The 23,277-nt window shown below is 34.4% G+C and overlaps 1 protein-coding gene across 2 annotated transcripts in view; it reads left to right on the forward strand.

Annotated features, from left to right (window-relative positions):
• Positions 1-501: 501 nt before the first annotated feature.
• The window catches only part of SREK1 (splicing regulatory glutamic acid and lysine rich protein 1), a 41,565-nt gene continuing 18,789 nt past the window's right edge, over positions 502-23,277 (forward strand). Inside the window, exons 1-8 of one of the 2 annotated variants that reach the window (XM_025047670.1) lie at positions 502-815; positions 8,392-8,525; positions 13,735-13,858; positions 14,141-14,256; positions 18,610-18,774; positions 18,914-19,092; positions 20,272-20,402; positions 21,279-21,393. In XM_025047670.1, coding sequence (XP_024903438.1) covers positions 14,194-14,256; positions 18,610-18,774; positions 18,914-19,092; positions 20,272-20,402; positions 21,279-21,393 — 653 coding nt within the window. In that variant the 5' untranslated portion in view covers positions 502-815; positions 8,392-8,525; positions 13,735-13,858; positions 14,141-14,193. The remainder of the gene's footprint in view (positions 816-8,391; positions 8,526-13,734; positions 13,859-14,140; positions 14,257-18,609; positions 18,775-18,913; positions 19,093-20,271; positions 20,403-21,278; positions 21,394-23,277) is intronic. The other variant, XM_006913094.3, reaches the window with a different exon arrangement.

The raw sequence follows: 23,277 nt of genomic DNA on the forward strand, positions 1-23,277 counted from the left end.
ATGATTATTAATACCTGCGCAGTGAGCGAATAAATGACAAGTTATAAACAACGACCACATAGCCCTCATCTTATTGCCTCTGTCCTTAATAATTTGTTTTGTAAAATTTTCCACGTTTTTCCACAATTATGATGCTGGCCAATTTTTACAATAGTTGGGGCGGGGGAACTGCCTGTATACAATAATGACGCGTTATAGTTTGATCAACTATCTGTGATGACTTAAGAGTCATTCCGCCTTCGCAGTTCCGGACAAGCAGACCAGGCCTTGTCGTTCCCCAGTCTTACCCAGAGACCGGAAAGAGGTGGGTCTCCCACGTTTATAGGAGCACAAGAATTCGACCCAATGGTAGCCGGGTTAAAAAAGAATCCCTAAAAACCTTAAAGAGGAGAAAGTTGATAGAGCAACAGCCTCACGAACCGGGAGCCCCAGGCCGCAGCCTCGCGAGAGCCGTCCGGTTGCCGGAGCGACGCTTCCGGCCGGCGCGCGCAGCCCTGGGAGCAGAGGAGTTGGGAAATGGGCGGCTAGACCTGCCCGCCGCCTTGCATTCGCCAGCAGGAGCGCGCTCGCGGCCGCGCGCTCTCCGCTTTCCCGGCTCCGTCGCTGACGCGTCGTAGACGTTGGGAAGTGGGAGGGAGCGGCAGCCGGACCGGGATGAACAGCGGCGGCGGCTTCGGTTTGGGTTTAGGCTTCGGCCTCACCCCTACGGCGGTGATTCAGGTGACGAATCTGTCGTCGGCGGTGACCAGTGAGCAGATGCGGACTCTTTTTTCCTTCCTAGGAGAAATCGAGGAGCTGCGGCTCTACCCCCCGGAGTAAGTGCTCGAGCTCGACTGGGGGAGGGGCGAGGGCGCCATAGAGACCTGGGGAACCGAGGCGCGGGGCAGAGGGTGGAAAGGGGCGCGCGGTGTCCGCCACGTGACCGCCCGGGCTTACCTTGGTGCCCACGTTTGATTAGGGGACCGGGGCCCGGAGCCCCTCGGTCCCGCTCTGCTTGTTAGTGGGACATTAAGGTTTATATCTCTGCACCGATCCCTTACAAAGGTTGCCTTTTTCGTGCCTCCCCGACCTTGTGGTCGCCGCCGAGTCCACCAATTCGGTGCCTCCCCCTCCCCTTTTTTTCCCCCCGAACTTAAGATGGCCGCAGGTGGGCCCCGAATAGTCCTCTCGGCAAACGCCTGCCCTGCAATGTGAAATTCGCAAAGACCGCCTGAGAAATTGTCCAGTTCTAAGGGCCTCGTGTCAGGCCGTTATTGCTGCGGGGAAAGCCTGGAATTAGGGCTGTATTTGTTCCCAGGGTGGTGTTCACAAATTTAGCATCATCTTGGTTACTTTAACAAGATCATATCGATTCACCCTTTTGGCAGCAGATTAAAATTTCTTCTGGAAGGTCACACTGCCCTAAACCTTCCAGAAAAAAGTATTGGTCAGTGCAGGATTATCTCTGCTGTGTACTCTTAAAAAAGTCCGGATTTTGACTGGCATTCATAGGTCGTGGACACATTTTTTAAGTAGTGTATTTTGATTTCCGTTGTGCAGTACTATTTACCCACAAAATTTGTAAGGGATTTGTGGGTTGTTCAAATTCTTACACGCATAAACTTTTTAAAGAAAGAACTTAGAATCTTAAAATTCCCAGTATTTTGTTTATCCTGTCAAAATCTTTTGAAAGAAGGGAGAGTAATTGTCCAAGATTTCTTTTTTAAAAATTTGTATTTGATTTTTGCTTTATTTCATAGTGATGCATGCAGATCTATTTTTAGTTTTCTGAGTATATCTCATTGCTACTGCGTAGGTATTGACAAAAGTTGGTATTTGGATTTTAAATATTTACTTTTTAAGGTTTTTTCCTCCTTTAGTTTTTGCTCTGAAGTAATTTGCTCTGCATACAGCAAAGTTGAAAGAACACTCATGTTCCCTTCACCTGCATTCATCATTTGCCACAGTTGATTTTTCTTTCCCTGTGCTCCTCCATCTCCACTTCTGAGCACATTCACACTCCCTCCTTCCTTTCCTTTTGAAAGTATGTAGTTGTAAACATCAAGACTATTGTTCTAAATTCAACTACTCAACACTTAAGTATCTACCTCTTAAGAAGAAGTACATCCTCCTACAGTACCACCATATTAACATGTCCAAGAAATTTAACATTGATAAAATAATATATTACATAGTTTATATTTAAATTTGCCAAATATTATAATGATTTTTTCTTTTTCTTGCTCTAGAATGTAATCAGAGACTACCCATTGCATTTAGTTATCTCCATTAGTCTAGAACAGACCCCTGTCACCTTTGAAAGTCTTTCATGATGGTATTTTGTCTTGTAGTTTGTTTTGTAGAATGACTCAATATGGGTTTATATAGGTTGTTTCTACATGATTAGATTCAGGTGATATATTTTTGTCAAGAGTACTTCGTAAGTGTATGCTCATACATCATTGTTGACTGTGGCATATAAGCTTTGAATATCTTATTTAACTTTTGAAAATACTTTCAGCTATCTTTTCATTTAAACACTCAGAACATTTCTTAATAATTGAGAAATGCTTGGAGGAGTGCTATATCCTGCAAGAATTGGAATCAAGCAGTAAAATATTTTGTATACAAACCTTTGTAAACTAACCTTGGTTGTGGTAATAAGGTGTCTTACAGGTAGAAGAAATATATCATAGAATATTCTTCATTACCAACATAATACCACTTACATAGTTGAAACCTGGCCTTAGGTGGCAGTATGCTGCTAGTTATTATCTAACACTTAATGGGCTATTTTTTGAAATCAAGTTTTAATTACAATTTAAAAGTCAAAGAAAATAAAAAGTTCTTAAACATGGTGCATTAATATGGAGTGCGTGTGTCACAAACTGTAATATATTTTGCAAAATTGTAATATTAATATAACATGTGGGCCAGGCAAAAATCCTCAACCAGTTTTTCTTACCATAAGTGTAATCTCTTATTCCTGTTTTTCAAAAATATTGACATGCTTTACTAATGGGTGTTTTTTGTTCTGTAATGAAGTCATAACACAGTCCTTATATTAAAGATGTGTTTGAAAATTTGAGCTGAAATGAGTAAAAGTGCAATAGTAGTAGAGTTGAAGACAGATTATTGTATTGCAGTGTCACAGAAAGTTTTTATGATTAATCTTTGGAAATTGGGTAGAAATTTGTTTTAAATTTGGAAATACATTTCCTTAGTAGAATGTGAAAATAGTTTCTTATTAACATTTAAATAATTTAGTATGAAAATTCAGATTTAAAATTTTTTCGGCATGAGGCAGTGATTCAGTTTTTAAACACTAAGAACTAGTGTTGTAAACATTCATTGTAAACATTAAAAATTCTTATTTGTCATTTTTTTTGTGCTGCCAGATGATGTGTCTGGAATTTCTCTTTTAACTTTTTGTATAATAATAAATGAATCTCATGTATTTACAGCCTTTTTACAGCAGTAGGAAATCTTTTTATCAAGGTAAAACATGCATACAGAAAAGTGCCTGCATAAGTATACAGCTAATGAATTTTCGCAAAGACATAACTATGCAGCCAACACTCAGATCAGGGTTATCTACACCCTAAAAGTTACCCTGTGCCTCCTTTCAAAGGGTAATCCTATTTTGATTTCTACCACCATTTCTAACAACACCACCTGTGTTGATTTTTTATTTTGCTTGTTGGTTTTCTTCACTTCAAAAGTACTAATAAGAAAGATAAAATCTGTCAACTACTTTTTCAAGTTCATTTAGTTAGAAAAATTAATATAACCAGGGTAGTCACTTTATGAGAAATAGAGAAAAAGAAACACCACCTGTGATCCTATCACCCTCTCAAAACCTCTCACCATTTCCATGTGTTTCCTCCAGTCCTTTTTAAATACTTTTTTTTTTAATATGGTGTAATCAAAGGATTTATACACTGTGTAATAAGCATTTTTCATATTGCTGTTTTATTTATAGTAATATTTAAAAACATCTTTCCTAAGCGATTGTGTATTTTTGAAATACTCTTATTGGAGATTATATTGGTTGCCTTTTTGTGTGTGTGTGTGTCACGTCAGTGAATTTTAGCTAGAAGAATTTGAAAATGCTTACTTTTGATTGTCACCCATGATTGTAGGGCTTTCTGGCATTCATAAGAAAGCCTTATACAAGGAAGAATTGTGCCATCCAGAGTAACACCAGAACCCTACCAAGAAACCTTGTTAAAATGTGTTAGTATTTTCATAAATACACTAAACTATATAACTACATAAAAGGTATATAAAACTATGTACTTTGTCCATGTTTTGGACTATATCCTTTTTGATAGATCCTCAAAGAGTATATATTAATATAATAAAATATTGGACATATTATTACCACATTGACTTTTTAACAGATTGTACAGCGTCATCACCATGTTTAATGAAAAACAACCAGTTAGGACCCAGGAAATTATGATGCTCAAAAAGTTAGTTTTCTGATTTCTGCATGAAACTCACCGTAAGAAATAACTGATTTTTTTTTGAGAAACGATTGTAGAAAGTTTTATATTAAAAAAAAAAAAAACTTGGTTCAACAAATGAAGTCAAAATAAAATATGCTTCCTTTAGAGGCATGTATTTAGACAAATGAAATAAGTAACCCCCTTTTAAAAATTAAAACTGTAGTTCAGAATTACATTTTAAAGTTATAATCCTATTTAGTTAAAAAACAAATCTAATAGCTTGGATATGCTAGAGAGAAAACTATAAGATTTGGAAACATACTGATTAATAGATAAAATACATACTGAGACATTTTTACTGATACATGTTTACTGAGACATTCATCATAAGTATTTAGATTTATCACTGTATCATATTTTATCCTGTAATGTTCAAAAAGTGTTACTACCTTTCTTGAAAAGCTCAAATGTTTACATTTGCATGAAGTAAATATAAAAATATAAGTTGATCTTTACTCTGTATTTTAAGGAAGGCAATTGGAGATGAAGGTGAAGAAAATTGCTTAAAACAGTGGTGTTGCCATGTCTTCTAGTATCCACACTCCTATGATGATGCTGTTCAAAACAGATCTGAATTTTTTAATTGGTTCCTGGGCTTCTCAAATCTTAGCGACATGTCTTAACATGTAGTTGCTTTACTAACCAGGCTCACATTTCCCATACTTGTTTTCAATTTGAAAAGATAGGGGTTTCAAGTAGGGCTATTTGGAAATGTGTTTTTAGTTTTTAACAGTGATTATTTAGGTTTTCATTATTTCACAAAAGGATCTGCCAGTTTAGGAAATGTAGTTACAGTGGGTGGCTTGTCAGATTCTGGAAGATTTCAGTGCCTAGGGAGTATACTTGTTGCAATTGCTAGGGCTTCAGTAGTTCATTGTAATCATAGATATTTTTGGTTGCAAAAGACAGAGTACTCAAGAAAAGACATTATTGAAAAGATGGAGTTTTCCTTAAATTGGAGAACAAAGACTAGCATAGCCAGGCCTCATGGAACCTGCAACTGGTAACCAGAGAGGTATCAGCATCCAAGCTATAAAGCCTCTTCTCGGAGGTTTTGTCAGCTCTGTTTCTGTGTATCTGCTCAATATTGTTACACATCTATTCTGTACTTGCTCATCTGGCATCTGGCCCAAGCCCTGACTCTTAAGTGACTTTCCAGCCCAAGAGAGAGAATCTGATTGTTTCCAGTTAATTTGGTCAAGCCAAACAAATTATATGTTGCTGGTTAGCCAGTGAAATGGACTCTGGTGTCATGGCTAATCAGTTGTGGCTAGAAGCTTACAAGATCTGTTGAGGGTTTCACATAAGAAAGCTGATAAGGCTTGTGCTGAAACTATATGAATGTCTTGGTAGCACATAAAGGAGGGGTACCTAATCATTTAGCTATCTTAAAATGGCTTTCTAGAAGACTGGAAACTTGATCCCTGAAGAAAAGTGGAATTACCATTCAAAGGAGTTGGAGAGAACATAATTAAAAAATGGAACAACATTACAAAGATGGCCCAGATGTTGTGGGAGCTCCAAGTATTTTTATGCCTGGATTTTGGGGTACATTTAGATGATAAAGTAACAACAGAGGGGTGTCTTTGAGGAAATTTAAGGTGGAGTGACATGAAATTTAGGGTTTAGAAAGATCACTCTGGCAGTTTTGTGGAAGACCATTAATATGGAGTTGAGATTGGAGGTAGTGTTTTAGGAGCCATTTTAGTAATACAGATGAGAAATGATGGCCTGAATTAAGGTATTAATAATGAGAATGATGAAAGGATTAATGTGACAAATATTTGGGGGGCAGCCTTCACAGGATTTAATGAATAATTGGATGAAGAAGAGAGAAGGGTCAGGAATGAAAACAACCCTCAAAACTCAGGAGTTTGATAAAAACATTATTTCTTATACTAAACTGGTAGAGAGGAAACTACTCATTGCGGTCACTCTGCGTTGAAGCTGATGTATCAGCCATCCATCTCGCGAATGTTGCTGGTGCCTGTGGCAGAGGAAAAGAGCTAACTAAACAATGGTCCTTAAAAGCTACTAAATAATGGCACATCAGTTCTGATATTTAATTGGCCAGAGCAAGTGGCATGGCTACACTTCAGAGAACAAAGAAATGGAACATTACCATGTAACCAGAAGATTTGGAAATATTTGGTAAACAGTACTAATGGTGGTCACATTAGTGACTCCCAGTTTCTGACTGGTAATGTGGTGTTTGTCTTTTAACTGAGATATGAAGTATAGGACAATGGGCGGGACTGGTGAGGAAGGAGAATGATCAATTTTAAGACTCAAAAGTTAAAGGTGGGTCCTGTGACTATCAAGGTGTATAATATTCCAGCAGGCACTTAAATCTGGAACTCTAGATAGAGCTCAGGAGAGGCCTAAATTGGAGACTTGGTAATGTAAAGGTGAGTTAAGTCTGGATGTGAAATGTATTTACCTCAATAACAAATACAGGTAGTGCTTGACTTAGATGTTGAGTAGGAGGATTGTTCGAGTGGGCTGGCCTGAAGCCTGAATTGATGGCCTTAGGCAGGAGTGAATTGAGTTGAGTTGCTTTGGGTGAGAAAAGAGGTAGAGTTTTATTTTTATTTTTGCAACTTTTAATTAGCCTGACTAATTAATATATAAATAGTTTCAAGTTCTAAATGCAAAAACATTTTATTATCACAGTTTGATTAATAGCATAAATATGTATATTTAACTGTTATCAAGGTGGATTTATATGTGAAAGATTTTTTATCTTAAAAATGATGAATATTTGTGGAATTAGTAATTAAATAGTACATTAAAATTGTTTTAAAATTCTTCATTAGTTGAATGATAGTTTCCATGAGATTTGGAATTAGATTATTAGACTTTAAGTCCTATTTTGCCATTTACTAGATCTAGGACAATGGTCAACTTCCTTGACCCGTTAATTATTTATTTTTGTAAATCTTTATTTTTCACCTAGAGTTTGACACTTGGTATTATTTTATTCTTTGATCTGTTTTGTAAACTAAATTATTGTTATTGCACAAGGCATATGTGATATTTTTCAAATGATCTCTTAGTATGAAAAATCTTAATGTTTTAGAGTATTGTACATTTGTTGCATATTAGGTGTTTGTCTAGTTTGGGTATTTTTTTCTAGCTAAAAGTAGTTAAAAATTTCAATTGAAAATGATTATGGACAGATTGACAAAATGATCATCCATGAAGATAGTATATTTTGGAATCTAATGAGATGGATTCATATTATGGAAAATTGCTTTAATCTGTGCTGTGTCTCGCTTTTTTCCTATAGGCTTGCCTTTGAGTGAACTGAATCTAGTAATAAGGGTTATAGGACTTAGTGTTTTCCTCTTTTGCATATAAAATCTGTAAAATTTTGTTTGTAAAATCTTTCGTTTGGAAAATCACAAAGCATTGACGTTGCTTGAAGTAGTCTAATATATGCAAAAGACCTTAATTTTAATTCCATGTTATTTCATTTTTTCTAATACTGTTAGGAAGTTTTTAGTAATTTAAATGTGCTGGGGAAATCACAGAAGGAAGGGTTGGAAGTGGTTACGAAGTTTGAAGTCTTGAGGGTTGAGGTTTTTGCCTATTGATGACAGTACACTGGTTGGACATCTTTGGGTTAAATCAACTGTTTTCACGTTTTGCTCAGATTAAAAATTTACTAATTTAAGTTTCAGGTTTTTACAAATAAGGCTATAGGCCTGCCTAGATTTGCCTTGCAGACAGATTACCATTAAAAGAGTTAAGTTTTGCCATCTCGTGTCTTAATATCCTTAGCAACAAAAATTCTTGTTTTGATTATGTAAGATTATGGGGAGCGCTAAGAAAAATTAATGAAAATGACAAAACCAACCAAATGTTTATTAGTCTGATTATTATTTTTTTTATCTTGCAGCAACGCACCTCTTGCTTTTTCTTCCAAAGTATGTTATGTTAAGTTTCGTGACCCATCAAGTGTTGGCGTGGCCCAGCATCTAACTAACACGGTTTTTATTGACAGAGCTCTGATAGTTGTCCCTTGTGCAGAAGGTTGGTATCTCACATATTTTTTTCTTTTATTTTAATCTCTGCTCTGTCTGTTACTGCCTTTGTTAGTAGAAATTGGCAAGTAGCTAGTATTGTGTGTGTGTGTGTGTGTGTGTGTGTGTGTGTGTGTATGAAATCTGGAGAAGGAAAGAATTTTTAATAAAATATATTAAAATGGCTCTTATTTAAGTTTGAGAAATAGCTTGAACATTTAAAAATTTGTAGGTTACTCGACTTCTCTGGTTTGCTTTGGCTTTCTCTAGTCAATTTGTAAGTTGTAAAGAAGGCTTTCTGAAATTAAAAAATTAAGTTGGTAGAGAATATTATTTTAAATGTGTGAATGAGTAAGCATTTGCCTTTGTTTATACAATATTAATGATATTACGTAAATAAAAAGTACACATTTTGCCAAATTTGGTTTGATATTTATGTTCATAAGAAAATATTCATGATTTAAGCTTTAAAGTATTCTCTTAAGATAATTTACCTTAATTGTTATTGAGACCATTATTTCATATTCAGTGTATATGTTTGCTGTGCAACTGGAATTTACCTTTTTCTTTTACTGGCTTTTTTTTGAGACGGGGGCATACTTGCAGAAAAATCATGAAAAACAAATTTTCTCCATCAGGAAATAGTTGATGTAAACATGGCCAAAGCCTTATAGTTATTTGTTAAATTTTATTACAACTTGCTCTAAGAGCTAATTATTACTGGTATTTATTTTTTGGTAACTTCTGTTTACAGAGCCACTCATTTAATAAGGGTCTGCCAAATTTGACAGTTCCGGTGTATAATTAACTTTTATTCAGAACACTGACTGTGGCTTGTGTACATGGATTTTAGAATTGAGTTATAATTTAAATGTCTTTAAAATATATTTTCGCTGGTGGATGATGGTAACTGTTTACAACATAAAAAAATTACCTGAAGCAATTTAATGTGCTTTCATATGTAATGTTTTAAAATCTCTTTTAGAAAGCAGGCTAACATTGAAATAACTTAGTGTATAGTATAATAAACAGTGTGCTGCACTTTTCAAGGTTTTATGCTTATTTCAGAATGCCTATTCTGGGATGTCAAAAATATTACAATCAGATACAGTGAGTATCATTCTGTTTTTTTTAAAGTCCCAGAATAGGACATTCTGTATTTTTACAGATAAATTTGAAAGTTTTGTTTCCATGCCTAGGAGTTAATTTAGAGTGGGGTAGGGAGAATAAAAATGGATTAAAGTTAATTACCTGCTAAATCTATTCTTACCTATTCATCTGTAAGGGGACAGTGAACCCACAATTGGAGAGCAAGGTGAGACAAGAGCTAGTAATGGTTTAGTTCTGCAAACCAAGGTCATGCCAATTCCACACTAAGTAAAATGCACGGGAAAAAAGAAATCAGGTCACAGGTTAATTAAACGGGAATACTGTGCCACCAGCAGCGCAGGATCTTGTATTATGTTAGCACATTACTGAATTGGAAGCAAGAATTTTATCAATGTTGCTTTGTTGGAACCTTACTTTATTCCCATAGAATTTTCTATATAGTATTTGAGGAGCCCTGACCGTGATTTGTCATAAATGTTCGAGGTTGCGGGCATGTAGAAGTTCCTTTATTCGTTTGTTTAACTTGATGGAGATGAATAAATACACATGTAATAAATTTTGAATATATTTAATATTACCATTTTGAGATGAAGTTTACTGTTTTCTCAACTTGAAAATTTAAACATTTTTATCGCAGTTAGGTTCTCAGTATTTTTAGAATATTTACAAAATAATTGGTATTAGAAAAACATTCAGATATATTTTTCATTAGTTAATCCAAATACAACCAAAAGAATGTCACAGTGAATTGTTAAAAGATCTGATTATGCACTGCAAGCAAAGTGATAATGTATTATATATTGTACCAAAAAAGATAGCAAAGTGACTTTGAAATAAACCAAAGGAAGGAGTTGCAGTGGAGTAAGTTTTATAAGAGAGATGTACTGTGGTGCTGTAAGCAGCCTTCTGTTTACTTCACTGATTACATTCTTTCCTTGATGTTACAGAAACAGCATTATGAAAGGAGTGAGAAAATCATAGAAAAAATTTTAAGAAAAGTTTTTTCTTTTTCTTTCAATTTGCTGTTTTTTCCCTAATGTAGGCAGTTTTGTGAGAAGATCCTAAGCTACATAAGTAATATCTGATGTATAGTAATTTCATGCATATTAAGCATTAGCTATTGTCAATGGAACAGACCATTTCAAAATAAAATATACTTTCATTATACTTGTCCAAATATGACCTTTTTGTTGTTACGTGCATCTCAGATTTATTTATATAAATGTTTTAACACTTAGAAAAAGATAAGATCAAACAACAAAGGTGTCAGCCTAATCATCAGTCATAACTTTATGTCCACATTTTCTGGTAGATGGATTTTGACTATTAATTTGGTTTTGTATGTTTTCTCTATGTGATATTTGTGCATTATTAGATGACTAGACTGGCCAAGGCAGACCTGTTACACTTGCCTGAGTTAGGCATTGTTTGCCATGCCACTAAACCTGCCGTCAAGTGAAACCTTCATTGGGGAAATGAGATCGGAGTCTGAACCGCAGAAGATGGACGCCCTGTCTCTGTTTTTTATTGTTTTACTTTAATTTCATTTTTTTTCTTTATTTTGTCCCTTTTTTTTGTTTTTTTTTGTTTTTGTTTTTGTTTTGTTAAATCTCTTTCACTTTAACTTGTGAGCTGGTTTTCCAGTTCTTTGTAAATGGTATTCCATTAAGGGTTCATAACATTGCATTGCAAGTTATATTGGGAGATGATCAGCAGAGCTCAAGCTTAAGATAAAATAAACTTTCACAGTAAATTAGGATACAGTGTTGTGAGGCTCAGTATGAATCTTAATTGGTGTTTATAGGTTGATCAGGTACATTTTGTTCTTGAAACACTAAAACACTGATGAGATTCTTAGGTACACTTTCTGACCTCAGTGCAACATTTTTGCAGTTTTTCTCTCAGGTCTACATCTCATAAAAACCAACCAGTAGCATCCTTCTCCCTACAATTTTAGGCATACAAAATCATCAAGGAAAATAAGTAAATATTTGGTAACAATCTGGGGGTAGAGGACCAAAAGAGACTTTCACTTTTATGATAGTTATTCATTATCGAAAATAACTTATATCTTTAAATTTTAAAGACTTAGTTGCCTATGTGGGAAATGAATATTTGAGAAACTGTTGAATACTTATGTGTTTGTTGAACTTTTTGTTGAAAAACTCTCAGGTTACTAGCTTCTAAATGGATTCTGAGATTAGGACTAGTACTTTAATACCGTAAGAGACATTGTTTTTCCTCAGTTGTTGAGTATAGATTGTGAAAAATGTTAAATGCTTATTCATTTTATACTTTTACATATTGATAGTATTTAGAGGGTAAATTTGGTAGAATTCTATCTTGGAAACTAAGCAGTGGAGCTTCTTTAAGTATCTTTAATAGTAATTGGAATAAGAAAAAAACTGTACTTACAGTTAGACTTAATATTTGTAATATTTTTTATTTTTTATACTGTGAGGGGCAGTGAGAGTCAGATAACTTATTGGTATTTATTTTTATTTTTATATTTTTTTAAGCCAGAAATGAAAGGCTTTATAATATTAAGTGGTCACCTTTTGACCTGTGTTAAATAACATTTTTTTTTGTGCGTAGTCTTTTTAGACTATCTTGTATGGATAGTTTTGCTTATTTAATTGATAAATAATATTAAGTTAGGACATTATTAGAATAGAGCCCTTAATTTGTATTTTAGGTGTATATATTAGGGTAGCAAAGCACAGGGTTTGCACCTGAGGATTTATTAGGATGTGTTCAGTTTTTATAAACATTTAAAAAATAATGCCTATTTATAACAAAACAGGTCTTATAGCAGTATAAAGAGTATAGTATATATGTGGGTATACAGATGTGTTAATAGTAGTAACTGAGAAATATATCGTTATTCGATGTTTTCAGTAAGGCCTACCTACCTTTTATTTATCTTTATGCATGTTAAAAAAAAATCTGTGCTTACACAGAATATACACTGAAATAATAAAATGACTTTGTTCTTGAAATTAGTAATACAGACTTAGATGTTGCAAAGATTAGAAAAAAAGATATTTGCTAAAGCTAATAAAATGTCATTTTTCTGTTCCTATAAATAAGGCGTAACCATTATTTAAAGCAAGTTTTCAAATCCATCTTGAATTCCATTCACGTTTAGAGATATGTTCAGATAATATCGTTTAGAGGTTTTCTTCTCTGCACATCTGGTTGTCTTAGAGTTTTTACCCCTAAAACCCAGCATGGTGCTTTTGAAAATTTACTCCATATGCTATTTTCAATTTAGTGTGACTTTGTACACTGTTTAAATTACTTTCGAAGACTCCATAATGGAAATGCATAGCCAACTACTACATAATTATGAATAAATAGTTCTTCTAAATTAGCTATATGTAGATAACTGTTTTGGAAAAATTTTTTGGGGGGTGGGCGAGAGAGAAGACCAAGAACAATCCATGAAAGTTTCAATCCTTATCAGAATTAATTGATTAAAATTTAGTAATATGACAAATTGATATTCTAATTTCAGAGTAAATTTTTCAACTTTTAGTTGTAGGGATTTTTTTTCTTCGTGTTTAGGATTATTATAGTAGTATTGTCATTATTAGTCAATTATGATGTTTATAAGCAAGTCATTTAGACATTAACCCCTCTTCAGATAAGTATGCATAAATTGGTTCTAAAAGTCAATGGTTTTAGAAGTTTCCTGAGACTAGGGAACTTTTTATGTTCTAAAAAATTTTAGCAGTTTTCTAAGGCATATTCTTTGGAACTGGATTCTTTTGGGCATCTCTGACATTGTTGGTAAGGTGCCTTATTAACTGAATGGGTGTAGGCTTCCTTTTAAATTCAAGTTGATTACATGCAGTAGGTGTTTGTTTTTTTTCCTGTCTGCTTGAAATTAAATAGAATTTATTGGAAGAGTTATCAAAATTGTTTGCATCACAACTAGGTAGTTTCAATAACAGGATAAGGTCACTCAGTAAGGAACAAATTTCAATTCGCACATATTTGTTTTTTCTTTTTCTTTTTTTTGACTAATTTGGTTATTTGCCATTTCTGGGGATTAAACTTTAAAAAATGTTCTTCTTTTCTGTATCTGATGTTCTGTGTGCTATTAGTGATGCAGCCAACACGAACGGTTGTCATGTGTAACACAACTTTCGATCACCGCGAAAACACCGTCCTGGGAAAGCGTCCATGCTTGATATCGTTTGGTTCATGAACATTAAGTTTCCAGTACAGGTGACCCATAGCTCAAAGTGTTAAATAATTGTCTACATTATTCAATTTTTAAAATAATATTCCATTAATGAGATTGTTAGTCTTTGAAGTTTTGCTCACTTTTATTTTTCCTAGTAGAGCAGGATAAAAGGAAAGACTTAAGTTCTAATTTATTTCTTTATACGGATCTGATAGATTCATTTATTATTATTATTTTTTAAGTGCAAGGGTAATTGTAAAATCATAGTGTAAAGTTCGTGTGGTGTTTCTGCTTTCTGTAATGTTTGGATCTTGCTTCTGCAGGTAAAATCCCAGAGGAATCCAAAGCCCTCTCTTTATTGGCTCCTGCTCCAACCATGACAAGTCTGATGCCTGGTGCAGGCTTGCTTCCCATACCGACCCCAAATCCCTTGACTACAGTAAGTACTATACACCCTCTTTTAAAAGGGGTGAATGTTCAGCTGTGTAATCAGTTGAGTAAATAGATTAGAAATTTTTTATTTTGAAATTTTTTTTAAATGGAGAGGATTCTAAATGTGTACTTAATTTTTCCCCCTCACATCGTCACTAACTTAAACTACCCTTTGGAATTCCGAAGTAATTGGAGATTCATTTAAATTTGAGAACTAAAAATTGATTATTCACTAGACAATCAGTTCTTGAAATTCAGCATTTTTAGACAGCACAGTGAATAGGAGAATCCAGCTAACTATATTTCCTAGTTCATGAGAACTAAATTTATTTTAAAAATATGAAGTGATCCACAGCCTTGATAGTGGAAAAAAATATCTCATGGAAGCATTTGTCTAATTGAGAAAAATGAAACAATATAAAAACATGGCAAAATATTTTTTCATCACCTTGAATTAAATAGTAATTTAATGCCTCCTTTGTGATTTCCAAGTGGCGTTAAAAAAAGATTTTGCCCTTATCTAACTCTTGGTTTTTATATAAAGGATTCTAGTCATATTTATTTTAAAAGAAGGATCATTTTTCTTTAAAAATAAACCCCAGACAAAAAACTCACCTTCATTGAAAGCTTTATCTAGCTTCATGGTGCTAGTTTATCAGGGAGTGAACTAATGAGCTTTATGATTATAGTTAATTTATCCAAGTCAAAAGAGTGGTTTCTGAAACTTCGAAGTGCTAAATTTTAGGTGTTTTAACTTTTACATAATGTTCTGCTGGAGACTTGCTCTGTGATCCATAGGGAGAAATGCTTTTTAATCGAACATTTGATCATTTGACTTGAACTTTCTAGAAATTTTATTTTGGGTATATTATTATGGTGTATTTTAATATTTTAATTCCTAGATCACCATCTCCTTCCCCTAAAATATTTTCTTGCTATCTTCAACATTTTTAGGACTTATAAAGTTTTTACTATTTAATTTGTTGCCCTGAGGGGAAATTGTTTCCTCTTAATTCAGCTGTAGATATCTAATTTATGAGGAATTATTTAGTTAGAAGATGGAGGGAAAGTGGCCCACTGTGTTTTGGCTTCTGGCTTCCCTCTCTGACCTTTCTTTCTACCTGTTTTCCTGCCTCACTCTTACTTCAGCCACATTATGTTGGCTTTGTTGGTTCTTGGACATGCCAAGCATATTTCTTCCTTAGGGCTTTTGTACTTATTCACCTTCTGCCTAGAACTTTATTTTCCAGACATTAAAAAAGTTTACTTTTAAACTCTTTTATAAGAGTGAAACTGTTCATCAGGTTTGTATTTAAAAATCACATCTTCAGGGAGGCCAGAGTTTCTGTGTTGGAAGGCAGGTGTTAATCTGGAGTCCAGATCATCTTTAACCCATCAAAGACTGAAAGGGCAACTAAATACATGGGTTACTTAGAGCGGGGCTAGAAAGTAGATTAATCTAAAGGAGGGCAATTGTATTACAGAGCAGCCACATCCAATAGAACTTTCTGCTATGATAGAAATGTCTGTATCTGTACTATTGAGTGTGGTAGCCACTAGCAGTCGAGCTATTGAGCACTTGAAATATGGCTCATGTGACTGAGGCAACTGAACTTTTTTTTTTTAACGCCTACAGCATCTAGTTGGTATTCCTAGGTGGTCCTCCATTCAAGTGCTAACCAGGCCCGACCCTCCTTAGCTTCTGAGATCAAATGGGATCGGACTCGTTCAGAGTGGCATGGCCGGAGATTGAATTTTAATTAATTAAAATTCAAATAACCATGTGCGATTAGTGACTACCAAATAGCACAGGTTTAAAAGAATGGTTTAGAAGAATAGTATAATGAAAAGAAAGACAGGAAAGTTTCTAAAAAAGAACTGAATGATCCGTAAATTTGAAAAACAAATGGGTTGGATTAGATAGATGGTTTGAAAAAGCTCATTCCAGATCTATAATTAATATGTGCCAGTGGAGAAATTTGATGGTCACAGGGACTGACAGTTGAGAATGCCTGGAACGGCATATTTAATGCTTTAAATCTGTGTAAAACTAACAATAAGACTCATATTTGTGATTTAGGTTAACTATAATTCTTTTGCATAGTAAAATAAATTAAGGTATGACTCTCAATTATCTGTGCCCATAGAAGACAAGATGGGGGGAAAAGGAGTGTGATTATAGAAGCAACACATAGAGAGAGGCTGGGCTCAAAGGGTGTTGGCCTTGACTCAGAGATCATCTACCCATTTTGATCTATATAAAGATACTTTCTACAACTTTAAGATAACTTGAAATGGTGATAGTGAGCAACAAATCTAAGATCTGTTAGTAGTAAGAGTGTAAATGAGGCTTTCTATAAGGTCAGGGAAAACCTCTTAGAGGGGATGATTGATCTGATGCTTGAAGGATTCAGCAGGCAGAAGCAGGGAGAAGAGCTTTCTAGGCAGAAGGAACACCAAGTGAAAAGCCCTAAGGTGGGAAAAATTTGTGTGTTCAAAGTACAGAATGGTAGTCAGTGTGGTTGAATAGTGAGTGGGGTGAGAGGGTAGTATGTGTTTAGAAATTAGAGGGATAGATAGAGCACTGATCAAATAGGGCTTATTAGGTCTGAATTTTATTCTAAAGATTACTGTGGAGTCTGAATTTTATTCTAAAGATAACTAGAAGCCATTGATGAGTTTTAGACAAGGGTAAGACATGATTTGATGTGTTTTTAAAAATCACATAAGTAATACCTGTTTCATAAACTTGTATTTTCACCTGTAGGAAGTGTTATTCACAGTTGTTAAGTCTTAGTAGTTTTGCAACAATATAACAACATTCAAAATTTTCTTAAATTGCGTTAAATGGAAATGAAAGTCGTAGTTTGAGAGGTTTTCATTAATTTCGTGTAACTTTCCATTTTTATATTTTGAGATTTCTATTTTTTCTAGTTTAAATTCACATTAAAAACATGTTCCTTAATGCTTGAACTAAAAACTGAATTTAGTAATGCTACAGTAGATTATTCAAAAGTTTTTGTCCTTTTCCTACAATAGTGTAAGTAAGGTTTTAATATTTTAGAGTTTTTGTTGTTGTTGTTGTTAGGTAAACTTTGCCCGTTTTAATTTTAGTCTGTGCATGGTGGTACCCTGCTTTGACCACTTGGTAGCTGAGTAGCTTTGGGAAAATTAATTTTTCTAAGTTTCTTTATCTGTGAAATTGGCATAATAATAACACTTATCTCTTAAGATTGAGATGAGGATTAATAACCCAGCAAAAATTAGATTCTATGATTGTTCATTATTAAGAGCTCTATTACACAGTGTTGAATGCCCAAAGTACAGTTGGTTCTCATTATTTGTGAATTCACCCATTAACTAAAATTTATTTGAAACTTGAAAATCAATATTTGTGGCACTTTTGTAGTTGTTCATTGACACACCCAGAATGATGAAAAATTTGAATAGTTCAGTACGTACATTCCCAGATGAAGTCAAATAGAGCAACACTTCTTGTTTCAGCTATAATGCTCTACAGGCATACCTCATTTTATTGCACTTTGCTTTATTATGCGTCACAGATGTGGGTTTTGTTTGTTTGTTTTTTTACAATTTGAAGGTAAGACCCTCCACCAGCAAAAAGATTACAGCTTGCCTTATTGTGGTGTTCTGGAACTGAACCTGTAATATCTCTGGGGCATGGTGGTAAATATGTGTCCTTTTTGTGGGTGGTTTAATGCCATGTTTTTCACATATTTGTACTTTTTGTTAGTGATTTCACTATTTAAATTAGCCCTTACATTCAGTGCTAAAGTGCTGCCTAGTCTTTCTAAGGACTGGAAGGCTGTGATTTGCCTCATAGAGGAATAATGTGTGTGAGATAGGATTCATTCAGGAATGAGTTGATAGTGCTTCTGTGAGTTCATGTTGATGAATCAACAATGTATATTAAATAAGGTGACTTTAAACAGAAACACATTAAAAGAAGTTTATGTTTTTATCAGCTGATGAAAATATTGTGACTAGAGGCTTGTAGGAACCTGGCCTCGTATTTTTCCTAGAAGCAATGATTCAGTATTCAATAATTCAGTGTTTGTGGTAACTTTATAGTGCATAAGTACTGCAAGTAATGAGAATTAACTCTGTTTTTAGTATTAAGTTTAAAAGCAGTTAAAATATTCCGATAGTTAAGAACTATGTTGTATTTCTAATTACATTCAAAACTACTGTGACCTCAGTCTTAATTCAGACATAAACCTGGTTTAAGGTTAGGAGTTCCAAGTTTCTTCCCATTCATGTTGAGTTGATCATTTCTTTTCAAGATTAGAGAATGATAATATTGATACTAACAGAAAATATGTACTTTTTTATTTTATAGCTGGGTGTTTCCCTTAGCAGTTTGGGAGCCATACCAGCAGCAGCACTAGACCCCAACATTGCAACACTTGGAGAGATACCACAGCCACCACTTATGGGAAATGTGGATCCTTCCAAAATTGATGAAATTAGGAGAACAGTCTATGTTGGCAATTTGAATTCCCAGGTAACTAATTTAAGAAGAAACTTGAGTGGTGGGACCTCTTACACTTTCCCCCTTCTTAAAAATCATATTGATAAAGTAATATTTACTTGATTTTTAAAAAATGGTATAATTTATTAAAGCGTTACGTTGTTTTTTTCAGACAACGACAGCTGATCAACTACTTGAATTTTTTAAACAAGTTGGAGAAGTGAAGTTTGTGCGGATGGCAGGTGATGAGACTCAGCCAACTCGGTTTGCTTTTGTGGAATTTGCAGACCAAAATTCTGTACCAAGGGCCCTTGCTTTTAATGGAGTTATGTTTGGAGACAGGCCACTGAAGTAAGAAACCCTAAACAAAGAAATTTTAATGATTTTGAAAAACTTTAAAGTATTTTTGATGTAATTAAGGCTTCTTTTTTTCTTTTTAATAGTAATTGGCAATTATGGAAAGGAAGACTTTGTGTTAAGTATAAATGAATACCTGAGATACTTATCATTTTAGCCTTTAAGGTTGTATTTGAAGACGTCTTATTTTCTGTTTTATAAGGTTTAATTTAATGTTAACATTGATTATATACCCTACACAATGATTATAGGTCTTTTCCCAGAAACTTTAACAAGTTAGGTTGATTTTGCATTATGACTAGATTAACACTTTAACATGTGAGTTGAACTTAAGTTATACAGTTAATAAGAATTTTGGTAAATCCAAAATCCTAGGAAGAAAGTAATATTAAGTACCCAGAAATGTTTTAAATCATACATTTCGAGTTTAAGGTTTGCTCACATCCCTGTTTGCAAAATGAAAAATTCATGTAGCCTGTCCGATACTCAAGACCAGAAATTCTATTTCATGCAGTTTATTGAGGTAACAGTTTTATATGAATTTCATAGATAATTGCCTTAGTTATACCGTTTGATCAGGATTCTTCTGTTAAAGGATAAATAACTGTTCTTGGTGAATATTTGTCTTTGTGCGGAAGGAGTAAAGCGAGACACACCGAATTCATTTATGTACGTCAGAGAAACCACTCTTACCTAGTAGGGGAAGAGTTTTATCAGATGCCTCCCACGTTCACAGCTGTGTCTGACTCAGCCATGGTCTAGAGTTGATTAAAATGGTGTACATAATATGCAGCTTCCCCTTTCTCCTCTCCCAGGGTGCAGAGATTATCAACAAAATCTTATAATCTAAGAATAGAAATGATTCATTTTAATAACTGGTGTCAACATTTTAATGTTGGAAAAGCACTTGTTCTGGTCTATTCAAGTTGTTAAAGAAATCAACTAGGATTCAGTTTTTCCTTTTTCCTTGCTTTTGGCTTTGTTAGCAAGAGGCGATGGCATGTGGGAATGAGATTAATCATGGTGTTGAGTCTGGTTTTGGTTATTCTGTATTAAGCTATGTTAATGTGTCTTCAAGATGTCGATTTTTAAATATGTATAGCATGTAAATATTTGTTTAATGTTTTGTAAAATATGGTGTATATTTGTGATATGCTAATGTTTTTAATTTAGAATAAATCACTCCAACAATGCAATAGTAAAACCCCCTGAGATGACACCTCAGGCTGCAGCTAAGGAGTTAGAAGAAGTAATGAAGCGAGTACGAGAGGCTCAGTCATTTATCTCAGCAGCTATTGAACCAGGTAAGGCCATAGTGTTGTTACATAGGTCATAGTGTAAGATCATAGAGTCTTAGAACTGGAAGGAATTTTAGAAATTATCTTGTTCAGTCCCTTCATTTTACAAACAAGAAGAGTGAAACTCAAGAATGAGTAAGTGACTCACTAGTGTTAAAGGTTAATAAACTGCTTGACAAAAATGTCTTTTCCTATGATACTGAATTGAGGCGCATTAGCCTGAGCTAATCAGTTTTTTATATTTTAAGAGCAAAATAGTGCTCAAAACTGATTTGCTTAAAGCAAAGTATAAATGTTATTGTGAGGCTAAAAAGAAGAATAAATATATTTAAAATGTTATGGTTAAGCAGATTCACTTCTCTTCCAAGTTTTACTTTTAAAAATAAAAAGCCCATGATTTAGGAAAAATAACATTTTATTTTAGGAAGATAATGGAACACCTACCTTTTCAAACTTCTGTGTTATTAACTAAAATTTTAAAATCCAATCTAAAAATGTCTAGATGGTTTACATTTGAGCAAATTTTCTAAATTAGCACTCAGAATTTAAGCTTCAATTCTAGCAAAATAAACGGAGAAAGGATTTAAAATCACTGTCATAGGAATTACAGACATGTTATAATCGTACATTATGGCAGCAACAAAATATTACGAACAGCTGTTTATAATCATCTGGTTTATATGTACTGCTGCAGGGTGGCTGCACTCAACGAGTTTATGCAATGACTTTCTTGGATGTTTCTGAAGGATAATTGCACAGGAGGAGGATGTACAGAGAGTAGGCCCCTTGCACTATATGTGGTACATTCCACTTGTGCCTAATTATTAACTGGGATCTTTAATTGTTCTGAGCTTACACTGCAAAGTGGTTTTTTCCTCCCAGAGTCTGGAAAGAGCAGTGAAAGAAAAGGCGGTCGATCTCGTTCCCATACTCGTTCAAAATCCAGGTCTAGCTCAAAATCCCATTCTAGAAGGAAAAGATCACAATCAAAACACAGGTGAGAATTTCTATCATTTAATTTTTTTTGGCTTTGTACTTTAAAAGTTAAGATTTCTGAGTTTTTGTCTAAATATTTGAATTTAGAAATTTCAGTAGAGTTCACCAGGAAGTATAGTTACCATTAAATATTGCTTTAATTGTATATACTTAAGAATAAATTTTATCTAATATATAATTTTATTTCAATTAATTTTCAGTTTTAGAAGTTGATTTTCTATCTTAAGATGCTCTGTATCTAATTTTTCTAATGGTAAAGTAGTCTTTGTTAAGAACTGGCAAAAACTTTTCATGTTGGGAGTAGGGAACCATGTATATGGTGATGCTGAAAATATTGTGAAGTTGCAGCTTTCATCTGCCCCTCAGTCCACTCAAGGGCTGGTTTCAAGTATTACTTATCGCTAGTACCATGAGTCAAATGGGGCAGTTTAGGTCCTCGGTACTCTCTGTGATAAGAGCCTCCAATACCCACTTTGGGACCTGAAACACAGGAGTAACTTAGAGCTTTAGCTCCAGCTATCTATTGTATTGTGTAAACTCTGTGTCTGTTCTGTTTGTCTTATTTTTGAGCATAGCTCTGTTGCTTTAATTTTGTTTTTAAATCTGTTGTGTTTGGTACAAAGAGAACCTCTTGCAACATCGTCTTGATTGGAAGCACCCTAAGAATCATGTCTAAATTGATAAGTTTTATTCTTGTCTTTAACATGGAGGGGGCTGTTACTGAAATGTGAAAATGTGTATAGTGGATATATATACACATACTATGGTTAAACAGAAGAGATACAGAAAAGTGTGTGTGCATTTGTATGTGTGTGTGGTGTGGGAGAATTTAGAGAAGGGAGGGTTTAAGGGGGGAGGAAGCCAGTATGCTGTATGTTGAACTTCATTAGTAAGCTCAGTTTAGCCTGTTTTTCTGTGATGCTTAATGAGATTGAAATGGCGAGATGGGAAAATATGATATTACTTTTTTGACTCTAGGAATACTAAATACTTCTTGCTATTTACTGGTGTATTACACTTCTCTATTACGCTTAGTGTGCAAAATCTGTTTTGGGGTATAGCTTTACCGTCTCTTCTTCCATTCAAGGCTTTATAGTAAGCAAGCAAGTTCATTCAGATCCAAGTGAACGAAGTTGTTTCATGTACAAGGAATGAGATAGTGCATCAGAAGCCAGAATTGGAGAAGAAAAGTGATATAGAAGCATTGGTGCTAGATTGGGGATATTTTCTTAGGTTGACAGGATGTGGCAAATGTAAAGGAGATCAATGAAATACAGAATTGAGCTGAAGAGTAGCCACTTTTCTGAGGGGGGAAAAAAAAGACCAATGACCTGAACCTCATTTTGTGTTGGTCAGGAACCATGCTCCAAATCTAATACCTTAGTGGTTTTCTAAGGCTAGGTAGGATAAAGCAAAACTTGATTGACATCATTGTTTCCTTGATTATCTCTGAGAAGCTTTATCTGTTGTAGCAGTAGTTTATCTTTATCCTCTTTAAGGTTTTTGCTGTTATCATTTTAAGTATATCTGGATATTTTCACCTTCCAAAGGTTAGCGGGGCAGCGAGGATTATTTAGTCTAAAATGAAGTTGTTATTCATGAGAGTGCTTTCATGTAGGTCTAACTATGTAACAATATAAATTACTTATTCTTGGCATGCATACAGTTGACCCTTGAACAGCATAGGTCTGAACTGTGAGAGTCCACTTTTAAGTGGATTTTTTTTCAATAAATATATATAGTCAGCTCTCCATATTAATGGGCTTAAAATCTGTGGATTCAACCAACCTCGGATCGAAGACAGTACTTCAGTCCACAGTTGGTAATCCGTGGATGTGAAAGGCCAACTATATGCTTGTGCTATGGCCTTTTTATGTAGGGGACT

The sequence above is a fragment of the Pteropus alecto genome, unplaced genomic scaffold (genome assembly GCF_000325575.1).
Source record: "Pteropus alecto unplaced genomic scaffold, ASM32557v1 scaffold20, whole genome shotgun sequence".
NCBI lineage: Eukaryota > Metazoa > Chordata > Mammalia > Chiroptera > Pteropodidae > Pteropus > Pteropus alecto.